The sequence below is a fragment of the Megalopta genalis genome, chromosome 12 (genome assembly GCF_051020955.1).
Source record: "Megalopta genalis isolate 19385.01 chromosome 12, iyMegGena1_principal, whole genome shotgun sequence".
Lineage (NCBI taxonomy): Eukaryota > Metazoa > Arthropoda > Insecta > Hymenoptera > Halictidae > Megalopta > Megalopta genalis.
Genome location: NC_135024.1, coordinates 687,944 through 713,231, shown reverse-complemented (window position 1 = coordinate 713,231; position 25,288 = coordinate 687,944). Strand labels below are relative to the sequence as shown.

Here is a 25,288-nt window from a genome sequence, read left to right as displayed (position 1 = left end):
CAAAGTAGCCGGCGATGATTTACGCCGATGCTCGCGGGCTGTACGTTTGGTCGAGTAGAGTGGGCGATTTTAGATTTCGATGTTTCTCGTGGCAGTTCTTGGTAATGTTACGGTTGACGAGCCTTGTTAGCACTTATAGGCACTCGGTTATTCGGGCCTGATGTGCCACGTCGCGTGGGACGTTGTTTGCGACCGATAAGGGTCGGAGAATATTTTCTAGCAGCTGCTTTGATTGCTGCCATTTAGTTTTTTTATGATGAAAAAGCTGGACAAAATTGACTGATCTTTTGTTACGTACTTAATCAAATTACGTGCTTGCAACTTCTGAGATCGGGTGTAAAGGTCCTGACGTCGTTAATATCTTGGTATTTGATCTCAAAAGGGTTGATAGTTGAAACGAGATTTTTTTTCTTTAAATAAGATCACCTCTTGAACGAGCACAAGAGTCCGGTTTGCGTTAACTGTTTCCATCGAGGTAGATAGAGTAAATTCTCTTCAATTGTCCCTCGGCTTGTGAACGAAAATGGACAATTCGGGAAGAGGAAACACGATTATTCGAGCCTCGTGGTTCAAGTTTTTATAGTCGTTGATAATCGGCGACTGTAAAAACGAGCTGCGAGGTTATATATATAATTATGTATAATTATTATTCTATTATTTTATTATTATTCTATTATTATTATTATTATTAATTTTATATATACATATAATTGCATATATAATCGTATCTCCTCCCATTATATTCTTCCTCCATATTATTCTATTATTATTTTATTATTATTATTATTATTATTATTCTATTACTATTATTACTATATTATTATTTTATTATTATTATTATTAATTTTATATATACATACAATTACATATATAATCGTATCTCCCTCTCCTAAATTATCCATTTTTGTTCACAAGCTGAAGAACAATTGGGAGAGTTTACCGTAGACAATCTTTCAGTTATTTTATTTTATTTATTTATTTTTGTTAATTCACCATAGACAGTTTTTAGGTTTCCCCGAAGCGTCGCGCAAGGGAATATTAGATTAATCTCCCCTAGAAAATCTTTTCCAAGGAAATGCTATCGATCTCGATGACGAAACGGGACGTTTTGGGTCCGATTGCAGGTACATCAACTACTTCGCGACGAAGTCCAGTCCGACTGAGCACATCCTGGACCTGTGGGAGGCGAAGCACCACGAGCCGACGGCGGTGACGGACCTGCTGAACCATTTGCGGGTAATGGGCCGAACGGACGCGGCGACGATCCTGGAGGCGCAGCTGGGCCCGTGGCTCTGAACGGTGGCCGGGGAACCGTGCCCTCGGGACAATTTCCAGTGGTGAGTGATAGCCGTGATAAGCAGGCCGCCGCGGCCCGGAACATTCACAGTGAATCAGTGGCTGAATAATCGGAGGGGGCGTCCAACGGTGAACAGCTCGCGGACGACCCGCGCGGGGGAGAGAGAAGGGGAGGGGGCGTCGTTGTCCTCTTATCCGTGGCGAACTCATCGAAAACACTGCCTTTTGGTCGCGCGCGGTTTCGTCGCGCGGCTCTTTGTACATAGTATACCCCGTTTGTAAGAAGAGAACGGAGAGCGAGCGAGAGAGAGAGAGAGAGAGAGAGAGAGAGCGAGAGGGAGACGGAGACTCGGCTCGAAAGCGTTCTCGAGGGCCGAGGATCGAACGAATCTCTGTAATAATCGTGAACGAGAAGTAAAACGAGAAATACTGTAATGTCTCCCTGATTGACGCTCGGATTGCGCACGAAAAATGGACAATTCGGGAAGAGGGAACACGATTATTCGAGCCTCGCACCTCGTTTCAATAATCGCTGACAATCGACGACTATAAAAATGAGCCGCGAGGCTCGAATAATCGCATCTCCTCCTCCAAAATTGTCCTCTTTTGCTAACAAGCTGATGGAAAATTAGGGAGAATTGACTGTACAATAATGTCTCTCTAATTGACGCTCGGATTGCGCACGAAAAATGGACAATTCGGGAAGAGGAGACACGATTATTCGAGCCTCGCGGCTCGTTTTTATATTTCTCAACGATTCGTAACTATGAAAACGAGAACCGCGAGGCTCGAATAATCATCGCGTCTCCTATTCCCAAATTGTCCATTTTTCTGGACAATCCGAGCGTCTCAATTAGAGAGACATTACAAAAAAAGGTCTAGAGACTGTGCGTCGCGTTTAGATGGATATATGTGTACATACGTACTAAGAAACCCGCGAGAAAAAAAGGAAACAGATGCGAATGGGCTTTTTCGGGCCCATCTCAACGGATGTTTATATATAAATAAAGAAAAGTATAGATAGGTAGTTAGGTAGAGGACATCGAGAGTAAGGAACGAGCGAAAGTGAAGAGAGAAAAAAAAGAAAGACAGAAGAGGATATCGGCATCGTTCCAGCACGATATAAAATAAACGAGCAAAAAAATGCTGATGGTAAATGGAACGCGTTTTATCGATTTGTTATATATATATATGTATATGTATATGGAAAACGGAACACGCACGAGCGGGACACACGTACATAGGAAGGACGGCGAGAGAGAGAGAGAGAGATATACACATACACATACACGTACACGTACACACAGATATACACCGGTTTCCTGGAGGATGATCGTGCCAAAATTCCACAGCTCTCGGTTTTCGAAAGAACGAAAGAACGTTTTCCGTTGATGTTTCTATTCAGAGTTTGTTGAAAATGCCGTGTTTCTTTCGTGCACGTCGACAATACACTCCGCGCCGATACACGACACGATTTTTTTAGCGAAACGAGAACGAATAAAAGAAGTGGGTGAGAGAGAAAAAGAGAGAGAGAGAGAGAGAGAGAGGACGGATCGTGGGTGGAAAGCGAATCGCGCGCGGACGTTCGATCGCGTAGAACGACCCGCGAGAAATCCGATGATTTCAATCGACACAAGTTTATTTGGAAGATTGTATATTTGTTACTTTCGACGAATAAAATATTCTTGTATACCTCGAGCGGTCGTTTAAACATTTCTCCTACCTCCGATCATCCAATGTTTGTTCCCATTCGTCCGATTCCTTCTTCTTCTTCTTTCGGAAGAAAAAGCTTCGAGGTAAGTGATTCTTAAATATTGTTGATCTAGTGGGGAAAAACTTGGAAATAATTAACTTAAGAAATACAAGATATTAATGTACCAGCGGTTGGAATCATTTCGGGGTACAACTTTCTTCGCGAATTCACTTTTTATTTATTAACAACCGCAAGAAAACGCGATCTTGACTATTCTATTGAAAGAAATTGCTTTCTTTTTATTTCGATGTATTCTTTTCCTTTTTCGTTCTTGACGAAACCGATACAGAATTAATTAACGTGCAAAAATAGTGATTACTTTTCTGGACGTAAAATGAACCATTTGGGGAGACTATGAATTCATTTGTACGCAAATAAATTATTTTCAAGGACCATGAGTGAATTTGTATGTAAAATAAACATTCCTACTTGTACATTTCTACATAAAGTACAAAATAAATTATTTATAAAGACCATGAATGAATTTGTCCTTAAAATAAAAATTCCTACTTGTACATTTCTACGTAAATTGCAAAATATATTATTTGTAAGGACCACGAATGAATTTGTACAATTAAAAAATACAATTTAAAAACGTCATATTCGTACATTTCTACATAAAGTACAAAATAAATGAATTACAAGAGTCACGAATGAATTTGTCCTTGAAATAAAAATTCCTACTTGTACATTTCTACGTAAAGTGCAAGATAAATTATTTGTAAGGACCACGAATGAATTTGTACAATTAAAAAATACAATTAAAAAAAGTCATATTCGTACATTTCTACATAAAGTATAAAATAAATTATTTACAAGAACCACGAATGAATTTGTTCTTGAAATAAAAATTCCTACTTATACATTTGTACGTAACGTGCAAAATAACTTATTTGTAAGGACCACGAATGAATTTGTACAATTAAAAAATACAATTAAAAAAAGTCATATTCGTACATTTCTACATAAAGTATAAAATAAATTATTTACAAGAACCACGAATGAATTTGTTCTTGAAATAAAAATTCCTACTTATACATTTGTACGTAACGTGCAAAATAACTTATTTGTAAGGACCACGAATGAATTTGTACATAAAATAAGAAAAAAGTCATATTTATACATTTCTACATAAAGTACAAAATAAATTATTTGCAAGGACCGCGAATGAATTTGCACATACAATAAGAAAAAAGGTCATATTTCTACATTTCTACATAAAGTACAAAATAAATTATGTAAAAAGAACCGCGAACGAATTCGTACATAAAATAAATGGATCGCGCGAATCGCGAATTAATTTGTGCACGACGCCCACAATTTTTCTCCGTTTTCTCGGGGGGGGGGGGGGGGGGGATTAATATTTATGGTACAGCGTTCACCGAAAAGGTCTCTCCGAGGTTTGTCGCAGGCGGATATCGTGTTTCGCCAGAACAAATTCGTCGTTGTTAATCCCTCGGACGGTTCGCCCGATATTCTCGGCCATCGATGACGAGGAAACCTCCCTTAAATATGAAACCATTAAGGGACGACGAGGTAACACGAGACACACGAGTGCCGTACGAAGAAGTAGGAATGTTGCTTTCTCAGGAAGAGAATGAGTCAGCATCGATCGCCGCGGACTCCCACGATTCTGGGAGTCCGGCATAATCGTCGCAAAAGTTCCACGGCCGGCGCCGGGGCCGCGGCCCGTCATTACCAGCGTTTTCGATTCCGTGATATCAGGTAACTGCTGAAACCCGCGATGCGTGCACTTAATACATCCACGGATTAGTTCGAAACGTTTTACCTGAACGCCGCCGACGTTCTCGGAAACCGGGGCGGGGGACGGAATCGCGTGAACCGCGCGACGAAAATTAAACGCGCGAAAGAAACCGTTTTAATAAACAATTCCGCTCGATTTTCGCTCCGTTGATAAGCCGCGGCTTTATCGTTCATTCTCGAAGGTACCATTTTTAAATATCGCACTAAGCTTACAACTTGCCTGTTAAAACGGAAATTCGTCCGTTTTATCTTTTTAGGTCCATTTTAGACCCATTTAGACCTATTATATCTTTTGTGTCCATTTTAGACCCATTTAGACCCATTTTATCTTTTGGATCCATTTTAGACCCATTTAGACCTATTTTATCTTTTAGATCTTGCACAATTCTTCAGTTTTGTGCTTTGAAATTGGTCCAGCTGTGTTAAAAGATTCTAACTGCTCGCGTTCTGGCAAACAATTAAAAATCGTAGCTGTTCGGTTCGTTAAGAAAAAAGAGCAGAATCAAATGTCGTCAGAATCGTCTGCATCTTGAGAGTTATATTTGCTTAAAATGAAAACGTTTTATACTAAAATACTTATAAAATTAATTATTTTTTAATTTCGTGTACAAGATAACGTATTTTATTTTATTTTTAAGATAGCGTAGACAGTAACGTGACCAATATTTCCCTGATATTTTAACATTAATTATCATTAATATTATCATTATCATTAATATTATCATTATCATTATCATTAATATTTATCATTATCATTAATATTATCACTATCATTATCATTAATATTTTGGGTCCACCAGGGTCGATAGTACGACTTAAAAAGAAACGCATAATTGCTTCCTCGAAACGCCTCTAATTAGATGCAAGCCGTACACATTCCTAATTTCCCAGGGCAAGAAAATAAAATATGCGGCGGCTAATCGTTTCGTGGAACCGATTCGGATTAGCGTTTTCCGCGCACGGTTCCACGGAAGCTCGAGCCGGCCGCGCTTTCTCCGTGGATCACGCGACGCCTGGGATCGCACGAGAAGCGATTCCCCGCGATTTATCACGAAACACGGTCCGTCACGGTTATATTGTCTGTCACGGCGGCGCGCAACAAGCTCAGCCCCGGCCTGCAAATGCGTTTTATCGACGTATCGCCGATAATTCCCAGCGAAAGACTGTCCCCGTCGCCGCCTTCGGTTCCGCGGAGCAAATTGGTCCCAGGGACCGCGTGCGCGTCTCGATTCCGTTTCCACCGACGCCGACGAAGGGGGATAGAATGAGCAGAGGATCTTCCTCGCTCCCGTCTTTATCTCCGCCGGTCTGAGAGGCCGCCGAGCATAGGAATATTCTTCGATTTTTCTCGCGACGGGCGTCGAACGCGCCGCGTCCGCGAGGGAAGAGACGGACGACAATGGACGTCTCGAACGTTGCAATTTCGAAATGTCGATACCAGTCACGCGTGCACACCACTCCCGCGCCTTTTCTACGGCTGAGAGCGCCGCTTTAGCCGGGCTTTTTCACGACGTAACGCGCTTATCACGCCACTTCCCCCCCCTTCCGCCGCCACTTGCCGCTCGCGGGAATTGTCTCTGACTTATCGTATCATCGTTCGAACGCCTTTAACGGGATCGCTTGTGATGGATGCGCTCGATTTATCTAAGGAACACGCGAAAATTATCTTCCGCATTTCTTCCACGAATTCTTCGGACAATGCGGCTTTGTAGCTCTCGATCGCTCAAGCGGTTTATCTTAACGCATTATCTATCGGCGCACAGTGTTTGGCTCGATCGCCGCGTCGGAAAGATTGCGGCGTTTTTTATTGTATACTAAGTCGTAATATTTGCATGGTTGGATTTGTTTTAACGTCAGCTGTAACGTTGTGGGATAATGGATCGTGTTTAGTATACAGGATGTACCAGAAATGTCTCGCAATCTGAAAGTGGAGGATTCCTCGGATCATTTGAAGCAACTTCTTCCTTTACAAAAATGTTCTCCGAGGCACTGTTAACGAGTTATTAACGAATAAACAGTGACCAATAAGAATCGACTACGGCTGACGCGCGGCGGCCAAGCCAACCAGCGCGCGAAGCCCGGTTCCGCTCATTGGCTCGGTAGCCTCGCGCCAGCCGAGCTCGCCTCATTGGTCACTGTTTTTTTTGTTAATAACTCGTTAACGGTGCCTCGGAGAACATTTTTGTAAAGGAAAAAGTTGCTTCAAATGACCCGAGGAACTCGCCAATTTCGGATTTCGAGACATTTTTGGGACACCCTGTATAAAGAATCAACGCGATCCTCAGATTTTTGCGACAATAATTCTTTTTTCGAAATTTTGTGGATTGGATTTTGTAGACATTCGAATACTGTTGAACTTTTCGTTGGAAACTGTTTTTTGTTAGATTGTTGGAAAAGGTTGAAAAATCGTGTCGATAGCGACGTACTTGCATCTCAAACCTCAATGTTTTATTAAATTTCATTTATGATAGAATATATTACAGTGCTAAGTATTTAAATGCTTTATCAAATTATATTATAATAAAATACAATATTACAGTACAAAGTAATTCAATGCTTTATTAAATTTTATTATAACAAAATAGAATATTACAGCGCAAAGTAATTCAATGCTTTATTAAATTTTATTATAATAAAATACAATATTACAGTGCAAAGTAATTCAATGCTTTATTAAATTTTATTATAATAAAATACAATATTACAGTGCAAAGTGTTTAAATGTTTTATTAAATTATATTATAATAAAATACAATATTACAGTACAAAGTAATTCAATGCTTTATTAAATTTTATTATAACAAAATACAATATTACAGCGCAAAGTAATTCAATGCTTTATTAAATTTTATTATAATAAAATACAATATTACAGTGCAAAGTAATTCAATGCTTTGTTAAATTTTATTATAATAAAATACAATATTACAGTGCAAAGTAATTCAATGCTTTATTAAATTTTATTATAATAAAATACAATATTACAGTACAAAGTATTTAAATGTTTTATTAAATTATATTATAATAAAATACAATATTACAGTACAAAGTAATTCAATGCTTTATTAAATTTTATTATAACAAAATACAATATTACAGCGCAAAGTAATTCAATGCTTTATTAAATTTTATTATAATAAAATACAATATTACAGTGCAAAGTAATTCAATGCTTTGTTAAATTTTATTATAATAAAATACAATATTACAGTGCAAAGTATTTAAATGTTTTATTAAATTTTATTACAATAAAATACAATATTACAGTGCAAAGTAATTCAATGCTTTATTAAATGTTATTATAATAAAATACAATATTACAGTGCAAATTATTTCAATGTTCCACTAAATTCGATTACAACACAATATATTTCCTTTACATTTCAAAGATCAGAAAACACTCTTTCATTGAAAAATTACGTATCGAACCAAATTAGCATTTTTCCATCGTCCAATAAAAACACGTCCTGCCCGTTCATCGAAATATAGTCACGGTTATATCGACAAACACTCGAAAGTGATCTCGTCGATAGCCTAATTTCCTAAGAGAGGAAATCCACAGGCTCCAGTAATTTTCGTGTTCTCTCCGTGGGAAGAGAGCCTCGCGATCGCGCGGAGATAGATCCGATCGTTCGATTCACGGATTCGAAGGTGCTTCGTTAGCTGCGCCAGATTGTCGGGATCGATTGTGCGTTCACGACTCCACCCACACTCCTCGACACTCGAGCTTTCTGCCGGTTTTTGTCCCGTGATTCCTCGCGACGGTGCTAACTGCGGAGAGGACAGGTCCGCCAGGTGCGCCTGCTTCGGGGATCTTTCTCCAACTCTTCCCGATGTCCGCCTACAGCTGCCGCAGGAAACTCGAGGAGTTCTCACGTTTTTCTATGGTATCTGTCCGTGGCTGCTCTTGGCCGGATGCAGCAAGTCGGTTTTGACTCCTTTAAAACGCGTACTTGACCGCAGCCGGCGCATATTCATACCGTTGTAAGTCTCTTCGAGGGTAGGTGCGAGTTTTGTAAGGTGCGAGTCTCCGTGGGATTCGTCTCTTGGATGGTTTCCAAGAATTGTCATCATTGACATCGTTGACTTTATTTCAACGAGATTAGATAGTATGATACAATAAAGCCGTATTCTTTGATAAGAATATAAAATAAAAAGAAAATTAAATAATTTGATTAAATAAAGCCGTATTCTTTGATGAGAATATAAAATAAAAAAGAAATTAAATAATGTAATGAAATAAAGTTCTATTTTTTTTATAAGAATATAAAATAAAAAGAAAATTAAGTAATATGATGAAATAAAGTCATATTCTTTGATTAGAATATAAAATAAAAAGAAAATTAAATAATGTGATGAAATAAAGCCATATTCTTTGATAAGAATATAAAATAAAAATAAAATTAAATAATATGATGAAATAAAGTCATATTCTTTGATAAGAATATAAAATAAAAAGAAAATTAAATAATATGATAAAACACAGTCATATCCTTTGATAACAATATAAAATAAAAATAAAATCAAATAATATGATGAAATAAAGCCATATCCTTTGATAACAATATAAAATAAAAAGAAAATTAAATAATATGATAAAATAAAGCCATATTCTTTAATAAGAACATAAGTTTATTTTGTCATACTATTTATTCTTGTTGAAATAAAGTTCATGATGTCGTTAATGACAATTATATCAAAGAACATGACTTTATTTCAACATATTATTTAATTTTGTTGAAATAAAGCCAATGAAGTCGTTAATGACAATTATCTTTGATAATTATTATCAAAGAGTACGACTTTATTTCATCATATTATTTAATTTTGTTGAAATAAAGACATATATCTTATCACACAAAGAATATGACTTTGTTTCATCATATTATTTAATTTTGTTGATATAAAGTCAATGATGAAATAAAGTAATATTCTTATAAAAAAATACAACTCTAATTCATCATATTATATAATATTTTACCATTACATACTAAAAATAATCGTCCATCTCGCATACTGAGCGTACCGTATAAAAAATGCGTGACAGTCAACGCGTTAAACCTTATCATCGAATAAAAAGAGAACACGATGAAACAATTTATTAATAATTAACGATTATACGAATAATTAACGATTTTTAGAATCGACTCGAACGTAACAAGAAAAAAATGTAAATTTCTAAAACCGTCGATCAGAAAACGCGTCGAAAGGATCGCCGACGATTCTTAATCCGTAGCATCGGCGGAAAAAACGCGTGGCAAGGCGCGGGCAACGTAGGAAGCGCATACTGCGTCCGATTTTTCCAAAGATCAGATGCACCGATCGCCGTCACTCGCGGCGAATGATGAGCTCACTCCGCTGGTGAACAACCACCGCAACCGAGATGACATTTGAACGCTTCGAGAATACATCGCCGGATCCGCGTTGCCGCGTCTACGCGCATCGTCCGCCGCGGAACGATCCCGAGAAACGATCGGTGACGAAAAAAAAAAAAAGGAAAATATTTAGCTCGCAGACGCCTAGGAATGACGGCGGGAGAACGGCGCGGCGCGCGGCTCGCTCATTTGCAGTTTCCACGAATTCGAAGCGAGAATCGTCGCCTCGCGTTCCGGGCTTTTTATTGGCTGGAAATGAAACGGTCAAAGGGAGGCGACAGCGCCGGCGAACGGGGAACGTCACGGTGCGCGAGAGACAGCCGAGTAGTGCACGATATTAATTTAAATTCCGGAGCTAAAAGGGCAAACAACGCGATGGAAATGGTGACGCGCGGTTGATAGGTGAACGCGCGGCGAGATCGTCCGCCGGGGGGAATAAAAAAACCGGGGAAACGTGACTCAGTTTCTCACGCCGCGGCGTTCCCGAGGACTTCGAGCCCGTTGGAAACCTAAACGAGAGGAGAGAAGGAGAGGATCGGCAGTGGTGGCCGCCCGCGACTGTTAGAAAATTAGGGCCGAAGTACGCTTGCAGGCAATGCTCGGATCGTGCTCGGTCCGTGCAGGTCCTGCCGCGTTCGTATCAACGGCCTTTGCTACTTTACTGAAAAGGACTGCAAATGAAGGATAGATATAATAATAATAATTTTTGTCAATTAATGAAAAATAGAGAAATTAAAAATAAAACATTTTACCAATGCAGTCGTGAGGTTCTTCTGATTAAAACAAGACCAAGCACGATATAATTTGTGTTAGATGATGTCTTATAAAATTTACAAATTTTATGGAAGGTGTAAGCGTATTTTTCACATCAATATTGATATAAATAATATTTATATTGTATAAATAATATCAATATTATATAAATTCGTATTAATATTCATATTAATAGTAAAAAGCTTGTTCATATTAATGTTAAATCAAGTGTAAATATATTTTTCGCATCAATATTGATATAAATAATGTCAATATTAATGTAAATATATTTTTCGCATCGATATTGGTATAAATAATGTCAATATTATATAAATAATATCAATATTATATAAATAATATCAATATTATATAAATAATATCAATATTATATAAATTCGTATTAATATTCATATTAATGTTAAAGCTGATTGTTTGATATTAATGTTAAATCATTAATATTAAAGCTTTCAAGAAACCAGTGAAACGACAAACTAGACAACATTTCTATTTTTGTAGTTTGTGCTAAACAATTAATATCGATAAATAAATGCAAGTAACGTCGTGTTTGGTCTTATTTTAATCAGAAAAATGCCATAAATAGTGAAGATGAAGGTTAAATCAAAAAGAAATAAATACAAAAAGAGTTATATCTTTGCCTTATGTTTGTGGTAAACAATTAATATCGATAAATAAATGCAAGCAACGTCGTGTTTGGTCTTATTTCAATCGGAAAAATGCCATAAATACACTGGTGAAGGTTTCATAAAAGAAAAACAAAATACAATAAAGTTACATCTTTGTCTCATGTACTTTTTACAAACGAATCTTGCATTAAACTTTAATATCAAAATCGTGAAAAAATAGTCCAGTCACTGTCTAGCATACCAGTGCCTCTATTATCTAAAAACAAAGAAAACTTCAAATCGTTCAGTCCACTTTAAAAAAAGTCACCGCGTTTTAAAAGGTGTCCGCCTGTTAATGGGAATAACTGTATCTGGCCGGACGAGTCCGGGCCGTGACAGTGAGCGTGTTTTGGCCCTTAAAAGGCGCGTCTCCACTCGATCCTGGCGGCGGAAGACCGTGAAGAGCGAGCGGGCCTGCTCGAGTGTCCTGCGCCCGCGTCCGGACGCCTCGCGGCGTGACGCGACGCGACGCGATGCGACGCCCCGCGCCGTTGCGTAAACGTAACGGAATGCGCGCACACAAGTGTTCCTCGAGTGCTCCAGCATGTTGCCGGTCGGAAAGTCTAAGTGCCATAAAAATAGCTCGAGAAGAGGAACGGTTACTTCTTCTCCCAGCGAGCCGGCGCGGCGGGACGAGCTTCCGATGCCGCCTGTTACTATTCGCGCGCGATCGCGCGGGATCGCTGGATCGCGGGAGGACACCACGGGCACGTCGGATCCTCATTGATATGCGTCTACCGGCGGGCGTGCCTTGATTACACCCCTCGAGCCAGGGGTTCCCAAAGCTACCGCGCTACGGCTTTGCTTCGTTTCAGCCAGCGTCGGCTGGGTGCGTCAGCACCCTTTTCTGCCGCGCCCCGCGACTTCCTCCCCATTCATTCTTTCGTGCTCGTTCATTCATTCCGCCGGGCTGGAACGATCATCGAGTGATCAAATGCCGGGGTTCGAACGGCGTCATCCTTAGGGGGGAGGGGGGAGGGCAGTGTCAATGAGACTCAAGATCAATGAACCCGGTGAACCCTATCAGCGAAACGAGATCCATGCGAACCTATTGAAACGACCATCGTTCTCCTGTCTTTCGTTTTGTTCTCCTCTGGAAGGTTCGATTACTGTCGCCGTCGAATAGGTTCTGTTTCTAGAATTTTTGCATACTGTTCTTCTTTCAGGGTCTTCATCTGCTCAAGAAAAATCTTGAAATAGTAAAGATACTATTGCGGCGACTAATTTTAAATTTGTTGATTTTTTACGAACAGTTCTTCTTTTTTAGGGTCTTGAACTGTTCAAGATTTTTGCTATTGCGGCGAGTAATTTTAAATTTGTTGATTTTTTACAAATAGTTCTTCTTTTAGGGTCTGGAACTATTCAAGATTTTTGCTATTGCGGCGAGTAATTTTAAATTTGTTGATTTTTTACAAATATTTCTTCTTTTAGGGTCTTGATCTCTTCAAGATTTTTGCTACTGCGGCGACTCATTTTAACCCTTTGCACTCGAGTGGTGACTCTGAGGCACCATGAAAATTGTTATAACACGTTCCAAGATCATTTTTATATTAACAAAGTTTGCATTTAAAACATTGTTAAAAGTGTAATTGTTCTACGAGTCGCCGCAAGACTCAATTTCATACACATAAAATGCACTTCGTCGTATGAAATGGAACTGCTGTAAGTCAGAAAAATTATTTTAGATTTACAATTCAAATGGCTTCGAGTGCAAAGGGGTAAATTTGTAGATTTTTTGCAAACTGTTCTTCTTTTAGGGTCTTGAACCGTTCAAGATTTTTGCTATTGCAGCGACTACAGTAATGTCTCTCTAATTGACGCTCAGATTGTCCACAAAAATGTACAATTTAGGGAGAAGAGAGACGATTATTTGATCGTTGCGGTTCATTTTTATAGTCACGAATCGTCAACAACTATATATATATTTGTGCATAATCTGAGCGTCAGTTAGGGAGACATTAATGTAATTTTAAATTTGTTGATTTTTTACGAACAGTTCTTCTTTCAGGGTCTCGATCTGTTCAAGATTTTTGTCAAGATTAATTCTACTAATGAGCAGATTCCATTGCATTTTTGCAAATTTTATGCATTATTTATTAATATGATCGAATAGAAAACAGAATTGCGAGGAGATTAAAATTAATTAGATTTAACAATATTGTCACATTATTTTCAAGCTGCGAACATTATTGACACATTTTAATCTAACTTCCATTTTTTATAGTCGACTCGAGTGATTTTTATTTCGCATAAAAATCGGCAGCGTACCAATAATACTTGATCGCATTCGCAATAAATAAATAAATAAATAAATATACGTTCAAACAGCTTAATCATTACATCGCTAATTTCGTTTGATTTTTCTTCGCGTGAAACAACGACAGTAAATTGCAAACATGTACCAAAATACAATGTACATTCTGATCTCCTCGGACAATGAATCGTCGGACAGCAAGCTGCCGCACGAAAACAAATGAATTTTTGTTAAATCAGTCGCGAGTCCTCGCGCTCGCCCCGACAAAGATCCAGGAGCCTCGCACGTCCGTAATTGGATCCGGCGAATTCGCTCGCGACAGAAGAATCAAATTAGGGCGGATTACCGTCTGGAACACGTCAGGATTTCGGGACCGGCTGAAATGTTAATGAACGTAATTAGATGTAATTAAACCGTCGTTGGATTTCTTTGCTGCGATTTCTCCGGAACCGGCGCCGTTTTCGCGCCTGCGCGTTGCGAACCGCTGACGAAGAATGCATCCTTAACGTTTCCACGCGCTGACAGCATTAGACGATCGGATTCTCTAAATACCCGTCGTCATTAGGCGGCCTGTCGCGTCGAGGTCGGCGCGCAGCACCGTGACTTATTCGGCCGCGAATCCACGCCCAGATTGAAACGAAACCGTTCGCAGCGCCGCGCCGCGCCGCCCTGCGAGACCGGAGCATCGTTTCCACGGAGGCTCGAAAACCGGGCACGATTTTTCATCCGCGAAAATACCCGTCGTCCGGTTGATCAACCTGCTCCGCAGACTGGTTTCGAATCGACGAAAAGTGGAGTCGTTCCGAGCCGGGCTTTTATGTGGCTGCTCGCGACCACGGCCTCTCGCGATGCCTTGAATCTGTCCGCCGTCCTGTTTGTTTCGCCTCTCGAATCGCCGCCTCCGGCAAGCCGAGGATAAACATCGATTTAGGGTAAGCGTAGGTATTACTGCGGGGTTTCTCGGCGATCGCGAACTTTAACGGAGAAAATAAGACCTTTTACGATAATAAATTGACAACTCGGGCTGTACCTGTTATTCTTTAACTGGAATATTTATTTTTCTGAAAGTATCGGAGAGCACGAATTTTAGTGAAAAGCGTAATAACGCAAAGAAACCATACGCGCGCATATATTATCGCGGCTTTTGTATATATTACTGCGAACCAAATACTGCGGGCATCTGACAGATGATGGTGACAGTGTACGTCGATTTTTTTGTCAAAGCAATGATTACTTTATCTGAAAATAACGCTAAAGTTATATTATTAATTAGTTTAACTATATTATTATTATTAAAAAGTTTATTATTAATTAGCAAAATATAAATGACCTTCGAATCAGCGTTCAGAGCTGCCATTACGAATATGTATTTCATAAGACTCGACGTTTTCTCATAAGCTTTTGAATATCAAAAGCCAATAAATTAATTAAAAATACGATTGCTGTTACTTGTACGTCATGAATTATCAATATTTGACGTATAAAAAATTAAGAAATTCGTTTTTAGAAGATTACACGCTATACAATGTTAGATTTTATTACTTGTATAAAATTCCGCAGTATTTGGGACGTTCGCAGTAATACCCACACTCACTCTATCAAAGAAATGCTTCTGTAGAATTTTCTGTAAATCGACAAGTGTCCTCCCTTTTCGAGGCTCAAGGTCCTTGAGATTAAGACGATTTGAAAAATGCTCGTGTACCCTGCGGACCATTTATTTTTAGATAAATAGGCAAATGTTTTTTGGTACATTTTTTTGATAAGATAAATGTCCAAGTGATCGGACGATTAACACTGGAATTATCGAATGGATGACAGAATCCTGTTTTTTCTTTTATAATCCCTGATATTATAAAAACATTTTTGGCAGAAATTATTCTATGAACTTCTTCATTCAAGCATATATTACAATAAAAATCGCGGGAAGTTTAAATAAATCCAATCTTGTCGTTGCTACAGTGTTAATTACGTATCCAGTGTTAATTACGTTATACAAAAAGGTCTGCAAATAACTCAGAAAAAGATCGCGAGAACAAGAACATATAAATCCCTGAAAAGACAAAAGAAGAAGGGTTAACAATACTGTCAACAACACCGAAAAACGTGGTCCAAAAAATCGACGTAGCAAAAAGCACATCACCCGGAAATCAGCAAAAGTACCAACAACCGAACTCTTCGATCGGCGCGCCTAAAAAACACACCGCAAAAACCACGGGACGACAAATCGGCTCGCTTTAGCAGCAGAGATTGCGAGGAGCCTTATCGCCGCGCTGCCATATTCTTTGATAAGGATATAAAATAAAAATAAAATTAAATAATATGATAAAATAAAGCCATATTTTTTAATAAGAATATAAAAGAAAAAGAAAATTAAAAATGATATGATAAAATACAGCCATATTTTTTGATAAGAATGTAAAATAAAAAGAAAATTAAATAATGCGATGAAATAAAGCCATATTCCTTGATAAGAATATAAAATAAAAAGAACATTAAATAATACGATAAAATAAAGCCATATTCTTTAGTAAGAACATAACTTCATTTCGTCATATTATTTAATCTTGTTGAAATGAAGTTCATGATGTCGCTAATGACAATTATATCAAAGAACATGACTTTATTTCAACATATTATTTAATTTTGTTGAAATAAAGCCAATGACATCGTCAATGACAATTATCTTTGATAATTCTTATCGAAAAGTACGACTTTATTTCATCATATTATTTAATTTCGTTGTAACAAAGACATTCTTATCAAAGAATATAACTTTATTTCATCATATTATATATAATTTTGTTGAAATAAAGTCAATGATGAAATAAAGTAATATTCTTATAAAAAAATATAACTTTAATTCATCATATTATATAATATTTTACCATTATATACTAAAAATAATAATTAATGTCGCACACTGTGCGCACCGTATAAAAAATGCGTGACAGTCAACGCGTTAAACCTTATCATCGAGACAATTATCTTTGATAATTAATATAGATAAAAAGAAAGATAAAAAAAAATATAGATAAAACCACGGGACGACAAATCGGCTTGCTTTAGCAGCAGAGATTGCGAGGAGCCTTATCGCCGCGCTGAAAGGAACTCGATCGCCGCACAACTCCTGAATCCGTGCTCCCATTCTACTTCGAGCGGGCCGGTCGCTCGGTCATTAAAGAAAAAAGAAAAAAAAGAACAACTAGAATTTCCGAGGGTGTGTTTTCTTCGCGTGTAGAATCGCGTGCAAATGATTCAGAGCTCGGGTTACCGTATCGCGACGGATTGCAGCAGGCGACAGCGGACGGACTTATTGGCACGTCGAATCGTCATTAAGGACAACCGACTGTCCGGTCCAGTTCGTTTCTTTTCGCGCGGCGCTGTGTATACGCGGGGGGGATTTTTGTTGCGCGGTCACGTTCCGTGTTCTTGTCACGGGTTTTCTTGTCTCCGGCCGCTGGAGCGGACACGCGTGACGTGGTAACACGAGAAAGCACCCGGCGATACCGAATGACGGACGATTCTGGTCCTATGTCGCCTTCGAACAGTGATTTTCTCGTTTAACCAAATCTCGTGAACTCTTTATAAAACAGGTTATTCATCTTTTTTTCTCTTATCTTTGTTATAGACGTTAGGAAACGATCGATCCCCTTCGGTAGTCGGTTTAGTATTCAGTTTAACTGTTCAGGGTGAATATTATATTTGTGCCTGGATAATGCATAATATTGTTCGATTGCAATTAACTTGATTGTAAAAAATTCTTGATGATAAATTCTTCCTAATTGACGCCGAGATTGCGCACGAAAATGGACTATCTGGGAAGAGGAGATACGATCATTCGAGCCTTGCAGTTCGTTTTATAGTTGTTGTGTAATAATAATAATAAATTATATATATAATAATAATTAATGTGATATAAATATAATGTAATGAAGTATACATATGAAATATATAATATATAAATTATGTGTACAATAATTATAATATATATTTATATTTAATATAATATATAATATAAATATAATATAATGAAGTATATATATGAAATATATAATATATAAATTATATATATTTATGTTTGATATAATATAATATATAATAAATATATATTATTATATATATAAGTATAACATAATTATAAATTATAAATATAGTAAATATACTATAGATATAACATAATATTCACACACACGCATATAAATATAATATATAATATACATATAATATCTAAATGTATATGGTATAACATAATATAATGATTGATAATGCCATCTTCGACATCCCTCTTCGTCCCTCGTTCGAACTTCTTGAAATCGATCTGGATCGATCGCCGCGAACGATGCGCGGATGACCGATGCTATTTCCGAGCATCTACCGTGAAACGTAAAACGAAAGAATACACATCCTAATTTTTTACGTCGGCACATCTGTGTCGGCTTTACAACGGCAATTGTATTATCATCTCGTCGGCTCCGCTAGGATTAACCTAGGTGGCACGGAATGCGTCGCACGAAATAACTCAATGGTATTGGTCACCGAGACCATCGAGGCTGCCGCAAATTCCCGGTCGATTGTCCGTGGCCAAACGTAATAAAAGAAAAAAACACCGCCGGTAAAAAAAAGTAAAAAGAAAAAACGGAAAAAATCCCGAAAAACTGGCCCGCCCGAAATTCGCTAATCGAACTCAATTTTCCGTCGCGGGGAAAAGGCCGCGCGGAACAAATACGGCGGGTGTAAATCGCGGGGACGAGAGCTCCGCCAGAATTCGAAATATTCCGCGTCGGTGCGCTACTTTCGCTCGCGTTTCCACTGTTTCCATTCGGCGGCGCGGGCCCGGGCTCTTTTGTGTCGGAATATCGATAACCCGGTCGCAGAGCATCGGCCGGAAGCCCCGGCCGAGCGTATATCGGGATAAAAATCGCGCGTCGCGCGCGTGCGAAACGACCGTGAAATAAGGCGAGGCCCTTCGGGGCGCCTTTGGTGGCGCCTTTAGGCGCGATCACGCGCCTCCGTTTTTCCGGCGCGGCGCACGAGTGCGGGGAAGACGCTAACGGGGCCTCGAAGATTATGGGCTATCGGGATTGTTTGTCATGCGGTACGACAGCGAGCGCTCGCGGCCGGAATCGCCGGGACGGCGCTGCGCCAGGAATGCTCGTTCACTTTCATCGCGCGGAGCGAAGCGGCGGGGAGCGGAGGGCCGCGATTTTACACCTCCTTGGGGCACGCCGGAGCTCGGCGATGAGTGCGGACCGTGGAAATGCGGCCTATTGTCTTGCAATGGCAGTGTTTGCACTGAGACGACAGCCGGAGATGACCGACGCCGAGGGAAGCGAATACTGATTTCCCGTCGGCTGTTGCTTCTCCTCGTTGCCGCGTTAGCCGGGTGTCACTGTCTCCGCGCCTGTCCCAATTTCTGTGTCCCCAGATTAAAACGTGTGGATAATGAAAAGTTTTGTATATGGATCGATGATTTATATTTTTTGATTATGCTGTTCGGCTCATTGGAATTGTCAAGGAAGGAGATAAATGTCGGCTAAGCTCCTGCATCTTGCAGTGACTGCACACTACAGTAATGTCTCTCTAATTGACGCTCAGTTTGTCCACAGAAATGGACAATTTTGGGAATAGGAGATACGATTGTTCGAGCCTTGAAGCACGTTTCTATAGTTGTTGGCAATCGATAACCGTAAAAAACGAGCCACAAGGCTCGAACAATCGTATCTCCTCTTCCCAAATTGTCCATTTCTCTCCTCCCAAAATTGTCTATTTATGTGCACAATTCGAGCATCAATTAGGGAGACATTACTGTACTTGGAAGCGAGATATCGAGTTCTAACAGAGGACCACTTCGAGCGACGATAACTCCGCGAGAAATCGCCTCGGGACGATGACTCTTTTTTTAAATTAAAGCTCGAAACCTCTACTTTCGGGCAGTGTATCTGTATTTTAAGTTCCACGCAACTTTGCTACTGTAACCCTTTAAATGCGAAGCCATGTTCGTCATACGTCATGCGTCATATCGTCGAGTTCGAGGAATCGCACGGACTTTGGACAATTCTTCTCCGAGATGCCGTTTACGGCAGAACGAAGTTCGATCTTTCCCCTTTAATTTAAAAAAAAAAGAAACTCGGCTGCGATTTTTTCTCGCAAAGTTACAGCAGTTTATAGTAACCCTTGCATGTTCTCCAATCTATGGTACGAATTGTCAACGACTATAAAAACATGTTGCAAGGCTCGAACAATTGTCTCCTCTTCCTAAATTGTCCATTTCTGTGGACAATCTAAGCGTCAGTTAGGGAGACATTATCGTATTTTTATTTTGCACAAAGATCCGCGGTTATCCGCGGCACAAAAATCGTTCGAATGCTAAAACATTGGCGATTGACTATGCTAAGCGATGGGCTTTTGCGAAGTCGAACCTTTCCCTTTTCTTTTACTCCCAAAAATTGAAAATATAGAGAAAGTTAAATGTCAGCTGCACTCTTACAAATTAGAGCTTGCCTTTATTCATTAAGAAATGCAGTTCGCATATCTAATCAACTATACTGTAATTGAAAAATCACGCATAATATATCGATGCAAAATAAATAGCAAAATAAAGACTATCTAAATAAAGAACAAAAAAGTTGAACTTTTAGGTTTCGACGCATTCGCATTATGATCGCTCTTGCTCATTTCTTCTGAAATAGATGGTACACGTTAAATTTTCTTTATTGAGAAATAAATCTGTTCTCTTCAAAAGTAAATCTTTTTATACAAAAATAAACAAGATAAAAGGATAAAAATATTCGATGAATATAAAGTTGACTATAATTACCAAACGAACGAAAGGCACAGCGATTGATCAGGTAACCACGGTAACTGGCTCCGCTACCCTATTGTTAGGATCAAATATATTTGAAATTCTTAACTATATACCATGTCACTGGTTATGGTTCTAGCCAGCCGGCATAGATTTACGGTTACGTCTAACAACGGTTGATATTTTTCAGCGGCTTTAATTCGACCGAGCCTCGAACGAACGTCGTCGAAGGAGGCTCGCCGCGAGCTGTGCGCTCGCGGAGCGACGTGCTCGGACGTCGACGATGGAAGAAACGAGGCTCGTTACTACGCAAGGATCAATTAGAATGCGCCGGAGTCGAACAAAATGGCCGGACACGCTGGGAATAAATACGTCCGCGGGTAATTCGAGTAATGCAATAATAGTATTGGATCGCGGCGGGGTATCCGCTGCCGCGCAGCCCGCTCCCGGAGCCCATTAGGCGTGTTTTATTAACGTGCCAGTATTTTTCTATTCCGTCGGGCCCCGTGAGTGGTCCCCTGCCACCGGACCCGCTTCCTCGTTCGCCGCTGAAAGGTACACCCTCGCCTAGAACAGATTCAATTTAACGGGTTAATGCACTCGTCATTATTACACCGTTCGCGCCTTGCACTTTTCTCGCAACCGCGCGTGTCCGATTCACTTCGCCCGCGATAATTTCCCTTCGGCCCAAAGGGAAAGTTGAATGTTAACCGTTGAATATTTAGAGCCGGCATCAATTATGCCGTTTCCGCAAGAAAGCGCCGGATCACGGCGCGTAATTATCGGCATTAAATTCGCGCCGATACTTTTTCCGTTCGACCACGTGCAACGTAAGGCGATGCTAGAAAGATGCGTTCAATGGCTTCGTGCTTCTCGTATTTCGTCTTGTCAGTTTTGACTAACCATGACATTACCTTGACCGGATGTTCGGAACGTTTGGTGTTCGAACATTTTTCCTCGGCGATGTATAAAATAACCCCTGGCGATAAGTATTGTAATTATATAATTCTAATTTACGAAAAATATTTTATTAATTGTAATTTATAAACATATTTTATTAATACTAATTTGTGAAGAATATTTTACTAATTCTAATTTACTAAAAATGTTTTACTAATTCTGATTTACTAAAAATATTTTACTAATTCTGATTTACTAAAAATATTTGACTAATTCTAATTTACTAAAAATATTTGATTGATTCCAATTTACTAATATTTTACTAATTCTAATTTTCAAAAAACATTTTACTAATTCTATTATACTAAAATTTTATAAATATTACAATTACCATTTACAGATTCTAATTTACAAAAAACATTGATTGCCAAGAAGCGTAAAACACTATTCTTCGTAATTAAAAGCAACGAAGAATCAAGGGATGCTTAGCATAAATAAAGTAAGAACAAAACACGAACTTCCATCTATCACCAACGACGCACAAACGAAAAGAAAAAAAATCCAGTGTTACACTTAAAGTAAACAGTTTCCCTGGTGCAACAAGGAAGCCATAATCCCCGCAAAGAGAAGTCGTTTCCGACCGCTCTATGACGGCCGCGTCTAAATCCAAGCAGTTCCCTGATTGCGCCGCCGCGGCAGCCTTATCTCCGGCAAATCTCCGCAATTATTTCCATTCGCACAGTTTTGTTGATTCGCCAGGCATATCTCTATATCGCCGGCAGCCGGCGGAACCGCTCGAAACGTTCCGCTGGCAAAGCGCGCGCGGTTCTTGTCCCGCGAACCGCGCGCGCGCGCGAAGATGCTGTCCGTAAAAGGACAGTCGCACGATAAATCGCCGCAACGATCGTTTGCTGCTCCGATCCGAGCGTAACGACGTGTTCCGACCGAACGAAACCCGCGACGGTTCGCCGTTCGCGAACGGAGCGACGTCTTTTCAGGAAGCGGCGCCGCGATTAATAGACACCCCGTATGCCGTCCGAGGGGGGTAGGGGGGAGGGCAGGTAACACGGGCCTTTGATTACTTTCATCGCGGTTGTACCCAGCAAATCCAATCTCGAAAGATTACCTCGTTAATCTTCGCTGTCCGGATGATTCGTTTCCTTCGTCCACGGCCGGCCACAAAGGATTCGCGCGAGCGCGCGCGCGCGCGGCGATTAGGCGATCCTTTTCAACATTTATCAAGGAAATGAATGGGCCCGAGACAGGGCACGTTCGGTTTACCCGGTGTCCCGCGGTCGTTTCGCATTGTCCGGGGCTCCGGGGACCGATGAGAATCGAAGGATCGCGAGACGGCGGGGCCCGGAGAGTCGGATCTCGTTGCGGGACCGCCGGCTGCCGGACGTCGTGAAATCGATTTTCCACGGGACTCGGCGCACGCCATCGGTGATGTAATAAGCCCCGGCGTCCGTATACGGCGGATCCCGTGTTACTATCCGGACGATTGTAAATACGCGGGGCGCACAGTGGTATAAAAGCTCGAAATCATGGTCAAAATCCAAAAAATCGAAGTTGTCGTTGGGGAGTTTTTCACTTACGGATTGGTCAGTTTAACGATGCGTACGTGTGTTGGGAAAAACGAAATAACCCATACTTTTATACCTGAATGACAATTACACTTCGAATTTCGAGTTTTTCGGGCAGTCGTTACTCGCGAGCGAGAGCGACAGTACGAAGCGAACAGTTTAAAGCGTGCATGTTTTTGTGGAAGTGTTCTTTTTCAATTGTGTAAAATGGATATTGTTCTTGGTAGTAAGTACAACATTTTGTACCGCCAACATCTCACGAATTGTTGACTATTACATTGGTAAATCGATAAATTGTAGATTCAAATTATAAGAGCAAATGGAATGCATTTACCGTAAAGTTATAGTCGAAACTTTTGCGACCTATGAGGGCCTGCTTTCAAACTTACCGGAGCCATAGTTTATAGTTTCATCTAGCTGCACTTAAAAAATTGGCTGCATCGCGTTGCACTTTTTTCAGTTGCAACCAGTTTTGTGAGTCAACGTACGGGAAACTGTCTCGCGAGAGTATCTAAGACGGAATAACTTTCTAAAAATCGTGACAAATTGCTTACATTGTTTCGAGATGTTAGAAAAAACACTTTATCAGGCAATGTCGAGAATTATTTTGAAAAAAAATGAAATTCGTTAGATTGAAAAAAATGTTTCAATTTTTGGTTTTCTATTTTTAGGATCTCGTGACAGTCGATACTGTCGAACCAGGAAAGAAGTGTTCCTTATTATTAAAGAAAGCTTAAATAGTGACAATAATTCGATAATAAAATATTTTAAGCAAAAAACGAGGGTACTGTATACAGGACCTTTAGCTTCGTAGCCGATCGACCTTCCTGCATAGCCACGGAACCTTCCTCGTTTCCCAATTTGTCAACAACCCATTCGTCATATCTGATCCGCCATTTTGTTTTTGGAATTTTTAAATTCAGATTCGTAATCAGAATTTCCGAAGATATATGTATCACCAATTTTCGTCAAAAACAAATCATTTTTTCAACAACCCATCCGCCATATTTGATCGGCCATTTTGTTTTTGGAATTTTTAAATTCAGATTCGTAATCAGTGACCATGAAAACATTTACATATAAATTTTCAAATAAATCCGTCGCTATTTCTTATTTTGACCATGATTTAGAGCTCTTATGTCACTGTGCGGCGGCGCTGCGTTCGCAGCGAGCCGAGCCGAGGCTCGTCAAGACGACGCCGACGACGGTGTCTCTCGCGCCGACACTGGTAATCCCCTCTTCCTCGTATTTACACGTATCCTCCGGGGATCCGGGGATTTACCGAATGCGACGTTTTCCGTGTACAAGGCTAAGCCGGAGATCGCGCGCGGTACGTTTCTCGTTCGGTCAGAGATCTCGATTCCGTTCGGCCCGAACGCGACCCGAACTCCAGCAAAATCTCTCTCGGCCACCGTTTCCGACGCTTGGAAACGACGGGCTCGTCGCTTCCGGAGGAGCTCCGCTGCGATTTTTGGGGAGCGTTTCGCATTCGAAATCGGGGACTTTTTGTGCGACGTTTGGAATCCGGGCTTTACGGAATCTCATTTTGCTGCGCAACTTTCTCCGAGTGCTTAAGAGCTCTTCTTTCAATTTATTTTTAGCTTTGTTGGTGGATATTAGCGTGTGGATAAAATCGGTTTTAAATCGGTGGGCTATGAACCGACTGCGGATTTTATGGATTTGTGGTTGAAGCGATTGGATGAAATACTGGAATCGTTTGAGGCGAAATATTGGAATTGTTTAAGAACGTTACTGTGTTGTTTTCGATTTTTTAATATCGTTGAAAGAGAAGGTACATTTGTATTTAATTTCTGTTGCTTTCTGAGATCAAATATTTTTATTTCGCGTAAAAGATTCGCAGCCTATTATAGTTATGATTATTATAGTCTATTATGGTCTATTATAATTATAGTTATAAGAGATAAAACTTTATTATATAAAAGAGAATGTGTTGTTACTTGTAAAAGAATATGCGCGTAATTGAACATTATATTACTATCGCTGAGAATTATATAAATATTGTATAACTAAGTTATAATTAATTAAAATTATATAATTAAATAAATATTATTATTACTGTTACAATTGCTATTATTGTTGCTATCGTTATTACAGTTTATATAAA

At 39.6% G+C, this 25,288-nt stretch overlaps 1 protein-coding gene across 2 annotated transcripts in view; it reads left to right on the top strand.

The window, feature by feature from the left end:
• The window catches only part of LOC117227893 (netrin receptor UNC5C), a 109,452-nt gene extending 106,458 nt beyond the window's left edge, over positions 1–2,994 (top strand). For both annotated transcript variants that reach the window (XM_033483434.2, XM_033483435.2), the window contains one exon: positions 1,125–2,994. In XM_033483434.2, coding sequence (XP_033339325.1) covers positions 1,125–1,296 — 172 coding nt within the window. In that variant the 3' untranslated portion in view covers positions 1,297–2,994. The remainder of the gene's footprint in view (positions 1–1,124) is intronic.
• The last annotated feature ends 22,294 nt before the right edge of the window (positions 2,995–25,288 follow it).